General features: G+C 53.9%; 1 protein-coding gene across 1 annotated transcript in view; it reads left to right on the plus strand.

The window, feature by feature from the left end:
• The window catches only part of LOC114443081 (transcription factor COE3-like), a 79091-nt gene that overhangs the window by 65431 nt on the left and 7660 nt on the right, over positions 1-6000 (plus strand). Inside the window, exons 9-10 of the mRNA XM_028416984.1 lie at positions 827-960; positions 1741-1867. Of these exons, the coding sequence (XP_028272785.1) occupies positions 827-960; positions 1741-1867 (261 nt within the window). The remainder of the gene's footprint in view (positions 1-826; positions 961-1740; positions 1868-6000) is intronic.

The following is a 6000-nucleotide window of genomic DNA, read 5'->3' on the forward strand; positions in this document are numbered from 1 at the left end:
TGTGTCTGTGTGTCTCTGTCTGTCTGTCTGTCTGTGTGTGTGTGTCTCTGTGTGTGTGTCTGTGTGTCTCTGTCTGTCTGTCTGTCTGTGTGTGTGTGTGTCTCTGTGTGTGTGTCTCTGTGTGTGTGTCTGTGTGTCTCTGTCTGTCTGTCTGTCTGTGTGTGTGTGTCTCTGTCTGTGTGTCTCTGTCTGTCTGTCTGTCTGTGTGTGTGTGTCTCTGTGTGTGTGTCTGTGTGTCTGTGTGTCTCTGTCTGTCTGTCTGTGTGTGAGACCTTCCCTCCTCCGTCCCTGTGATGCAGCTTTATGGATCCGGTCTCGTAGTAAACAGAAGTCAGAGCTCTGACTGGAACATCAGTGGAGCAGCTCTGGGTCCGGGAACAGGCCGTAAACTGTGCGGCTGTGAACCCGCCTGTCTGGCTCGACGCCGTCCGGACACCCGTCTAGTCATGGCGGAGTCGCTGTTATGTGGAGCCCCTTATTGATCTCTGTGGCCCTGGAAAAACCGATCACATGTATTACTGCTGCTGGTGGAGCTCTGTGTGTGGGTGGAGGTTTGTCAAAGGAGACGGCAGGTTAGCAGGATGGAGGCGAACAGCGCTGCTGCTGGGTCAGCTCAGCAAATATAAAGCCGAGGAACCTGTGAGCCTAACTCATGATGACAGTATGTGTAGCCTAGCCTGGCAAGCTAATCTGTTGCTAAAGTTAGCTTAGCACTAACCAGCCAGAGTAACTAAAGGGTCTCAGCTGGTCCCTCCTGGACTCTGTGTGTTCTTTGTCGCTCGCTGTACCACTCATGTCGCTGTGGTGTCGCTGTGTGTTTCCGAAGCAGCCACGCCTTGCATCAAAGCCATCAGTCCGAGCGAGGGCTGGACGACCGGCGGAGCCACCGTCATCCTCATCGGGGACAACTTCTTCGACGGCCTGCAGGTGGTCTTTGGCACCATGCTGGTGTGGAGCGAGGTGAGCCGGAGGTTCTTACTGTCACAGAAATCAGAACGTTTTATTGTATTACGCACACACACACACAGACACACACACACAGACACACACAGACACACACACACACACACACACAGACACAGACACACACAGACACACATTGTGACAAAGACGAGAACAGAGAACACAGACATTTGTTAAATCTGCCGGATTTAGAAAAACTGTGCCGAAGCTGAAAACAGCTGCACAAACAACGTCATGTTCTCCATCTTCATCTTACACACACACACACAGACACACACAGCATCGACACACACATCTGTCCTGTGCACACACCTGCATCTGTACCTGCAGCAGGTCTGCTGTCCCCAAAAATATGCAGATTCAGAGCTGCAGGAGGAGCTGCGCAGGCGGCGCGCCATGAAATATTGAAGCGGGTCCAGAAGAGCAGAACACCTGGCAGGGAAGGAGGGAAGCTCCTCCACCCGCGCTCGCCTGATGGAGCGCCTCACTTTGATCAGTGGCGTCTGGCGGCGAGCAGACGGACTCCAAAGCCCAGCATCCCCCTGACTGCACGCTGACCCAGATTGAAGGGAGACAGGAAGTGAAAGTTTTACCAGACGCAGCTGCAGGTTCTGGTTCTGTCCAAACACAGAGAAACTTTTAGAACAAGTTTCTGTTTCTGTATGTGATGAAGACCCTGATGAAGCTGGAGGAACACATGAGGGTCAGGTGTCAGGGTTAGGGTAACCGTCGTTCTTCTGTGCCTGCATTTTGACCTTTGCCTCTTTCTGTCTGCAGCTGATCACCCCGCACGCCATCCGGGTCCAGACTCCCCCTCGTCACATCCCCGGGGTCGTGGAGGTCACGCTGTCCTACAAGTCCAAACAGTTCTGCAAAGGAGCGCCAGGACGCTTCGTCTACACCGGTAAGCCTGCACAGGAGGCCGCGGTGTGTGTGGCGTTTGTGTTCTGCCCGCGCCGTCAGCCCCACGGCGCTCGGGCTGGTTATTGGCTGTAAACACTCCTGGACGCGCTGACAGTGAAGTAAACATTTTCCCCGGAGCGACGTCCGGCCCGCTCGCCCTTCAGACTCATTGTCGGAGTCCTCAGACGGCCTATCCGCCCTCACATCTCTGCTTTTACTGCGATTACTCCGTCAGAATATCCAGATGTCATTCAAAGTAGCAGAAAGGTCAGATGGACGGCTGTTTAGTGTGATAAGTAAATGTCATTGCAGCGGCGGCGGCGGCGTGTTAGGGCTCTCTGTTAAACACCGGTTTATCGCCGCCTCCTTCCTCTCTGCTTCGTCTTTGTTGGAGGCGCCGCCTCCGACGACGGCGGTGCGACGCGGAGCAGACGGACGCTCACAATGGACGGTCCGGCCGCCTCCTTTTGCAAAATGCTAATCTGTGATTCCATTTACAGATACGCCTGACAAGAGCCCCGCGGCGCCATCTGCTGTGAATAGAGCTGGTTGTTATCTGTGGGGCGCTGGAGGATGTTCTGCTGCTCCGGGCCGAGGCGCCGCGTTAAAGCAGCGCTTCACAGAGCAGACGCCTCCGAATGATCCGTGTGGACGCTCTGAGCAGGAAGTCTGATTCCTGTTTGGACGATTTCTATAAAAATAAGATATATCATTAGATCAGGGGATGGTTAAATATAAGCTTTACGTCCTGGAATGATGGAGGTTCATCGATGCACTGAGCAGAAACGGGCTGTTTTGAATATTCATAGGAACATGTGTGTTTTGTAAAGCTGCAGCCTGAAGAACCTGAACATCTGACTCCGGTTTGATTGATGGGAAACAACAAAACCCGCGCGTCCCTGAAGGCATCGCGAGCCTGAACCCCGACAGGTGGCTGCATCATAATGTCCAACAGTTTCTGTAACTCTCCCAAGTCTTCTCCTCCTTCTCCCCGCTCCTCCTGCCAGGGAGGCGGCCATATTGTGCGCACACATTGGCTGGTTTGTCTGATTTACACACGACACATTTGAAGATGCGTCGCTGTGCGATTCCAGAGCACGCTCGCTGTGCCAGCAGCGCGGCGTGTTCATGAATGTCAAATGAGCTTTTAAATACTAAGCAGGCGAGCTGAGGACGACTGAAGAGGAAACAGCCGAGTGCACGCTGAGCCAGGCCCGGCCTCCACAGCAGCATCCAGCCCCGCAGAAGCTGCAGGGTCGGCCCCTCCTGTAACCGCGGAGGCGGCCCCGGTTCTTCTGTGTCTGAAGCACAAAAGCCCGTCCGCATATTTTCACTGTGAAGATCGTCAAAGAACCAAATCAGGCCTTCAAACGCCGCTCATGTTAAACTCCTCCACACATCCGCGGCTGCTCGAGGAGGTGATGTGGAACGAACCGCCGCTGCTGTTGCTATGCTCACCTGCAGTTTAGAACACCTTTGACTGCTGCCAGCCAATCAGAGAGCAGCGTGTCTGTGGTGTAAAGCTCAGCCTGAAAGGTGCAGCTGAAGGTGAAGTGACAAGCAGCCATGTTTCCCAGGTTTCCTGTCTCTCTTCCTCCTGGAGGCTTAAAGCAGCTTCAGGATCTGATCCGCCGGCTTCGCTCTGAAAAACTGGCCGAGGGCGAGAAACACCGCGCCGCATGACAAGAAGCCTGAGAGAGTTAGAGAGTGATCCCACCGCCCCGCAAACACCGCCGACATTCACGTCCTCTGATGGTGCTTTTATTCTGAAATCAACACAAACGAGCTTTTATAATGATCACTTCAGGAGTGTGTGTCCGGTCACCGTGGTAACCCATGGTGTCGGGGTTGTAGTTTCTGTAGGTGTGTTCTGGAGCTGCAGGTATGGCCGCCCTCTCTCAGCTGCTGGCTCCACACACACACACACACACACACACACACACACACACACCACCTCAGAGCGTGTAATGCACAGATCAATGCAGCCTGTGGAGGGGGAGGAGGGGGGAGGAGGCCGCGGCGTTGTGGGATCGATGGGTGCTGAGTTATTGCGGCGCTCGGCCACTGATTTTTAGAGAGCTGTGTTTTCCCAGGAAAGTCAATACCTCCAGGCTCCCCTCATTAATTTCAACCCCCTCCTCCCCCCGCGCCTCCCCCTCCTCCCCCTCCTCCCCCTCCTCCTGCAGCTGCACCTGGGGATCTGCAGCCCCACAGAGGGGGGAGGAGGGGGAGGAGGAGGAGGGGGGGGAAACTGAGATGATGAAGTCAGATTCAGATGACAGTGAGGAGGAAAGATGGAGGGGGATAAAATGGAGGACAAAGACTTTAAAGTCCAAATATTGATCAGTGATATGGAGATGGTGCGTGCCCCCCCCCTCACTGAGGCCTTCTGGGAGCTGAGGTGAGGCCACATGTTGCCTGATGTGCAGCTGAGAGGGAGCTGGGGTTTGTAGTTCATCAGCCGTGTGGTTGTAGTTTTGAGTCTTCTTGGACAGTTTGTTTGTTTGTTACATTGTTCCTGTGTGTTTTTGTGTAGTCCTTCCTGCGGTGTGCGGCTTTGTGTTGGTTGTGGTGCCTCCTGCAGGTTTGTGGGATGTTTGTAGTTCTGTTTTACAGGCTGTTTAAATGACGCCTTCGTCTCATCAGGCCTCTCAGTCAAAAGGTTTCCGTCCCCTCTGTCTCCACGTTGTGTTGTTTTCCAGTGTGTGCGTCCTCGTCCCTGTGGGAGCGTCACTGAGATTAAGCAGCTACACAAACACATTCTGTTCCACTTAAACACATAATTGTTTTGCTGAAATCATTAAAGGGCTCATTGGACTCCACGCTCTGCTGTAGATACAGTGATGCTGAGGCTCCGCCTCTCACTCAGAGGTCACAGGTCACAGACCGAGAGGAAGGTCAGTCAGGCAACTTAGGCTGCACACTGAGTGTGTGTGTGTGTGTGTGTGTGTGTCCACATAAGCTCCTGGTTAATGCAGATACATGAAAACATCATGAGCGTGTCATGTGACCGATGTTAAACCTGAGCCTCTGTCAGGAGGAGGAGGCGGCGGCGGCGGCGGCTCTCCATCACTCCCCCTCCTCTCCACTCATCTGGAGCACCGCTCACTAATTGACTTCTGAATGTTTATTGTTTAATTACTGTCAGCGTAACACATGGAGGCGATTACGTGAGGCTGGGCTGACAGCGGCGCTGGAACAAACACCGTGCAGCTCAGACGGCTCGCGGGCTGGTACAGGTCCAGATTTATGATCAGTGAGTGTTTGTGGAGCTCCACGTTACGTTGAGGCCGCTGTCTTTAAACGCTGCTGAGGTTTAATGGTCGGGCTGTTTAGAACCAACTCAGAACAGCTGATCAGGATCAGAGTCTGGATTCTCTCACTGAGACGTCTGCATGGAGCTGGACCTGACTCATTATTAACAGATGGAGCCATGATGGAGTCACATGACCAACATTCACAGAGTCTCTTTCAGGATGGAGCTGTGACCAATGAGAACGCACTGACTGGTCATGTGACAGGAGAACAGGAAGGAGGCAGTGAGAGTGGAGCTCACGTGTCACCTGCAGCTCGCCCAGGTATCTGCTGTGACCTAACCCCTCGTACCTTCACCACACCTCAGCCTGTGGGCAGCACAGACGGAGGAGGGACACTGGAACAATCAATGGAGTCACCTCCTCCCCCCTCCTCCCCCCTCCTCCCCCCTCGGCTCTGCATCAATCGATGCTCATAGAAATTTCATGAACTTTAAACTGTGATTGACAGCTGAGGCTCAGAGTGTGTGGGGTGACACAGATGGTGTAAGAGATGATATCACTGAGCCTGGTTCTTCATGGAGGTGCTCAGGTCGGATGAGAAGCTGTGACATTACGATGTGAGGATGTTTGTCATGAGACCTGCTGGGCCAGCTCACGCCTGGAAGAACCCGGAGACGTCTCAGGAGCGTGTCCCTGCCAGGGTTTTCCCGCCCTGCGCCTCGCCTGCAGGCCTCTGTTCAGGTGCAGGTGAGGTGAACTTACCTGCAGCTCTGGCTCGGAGCTGACTCAGACGTGAGGCGTGCTCAGCCAGGCGGTGATCACACGGCCGTAATGAAACAAGTGCTCCTCCAGCTCTGCTGTCGTCTTTTAATAGACA

Source organism: Parambassis ranga, chromosome 10 (genome assembly GCF_900634625.1).
Source record: "Parambassis ranga chromosome 10, fParRan2.1, whole genome shotgun sequence".
Classification (NCBI taxonomy): Eukaryota; Metazoa; Chordata; class Actinopteri; family Ambassidae; genus Parambassis; species Parambassis ranga.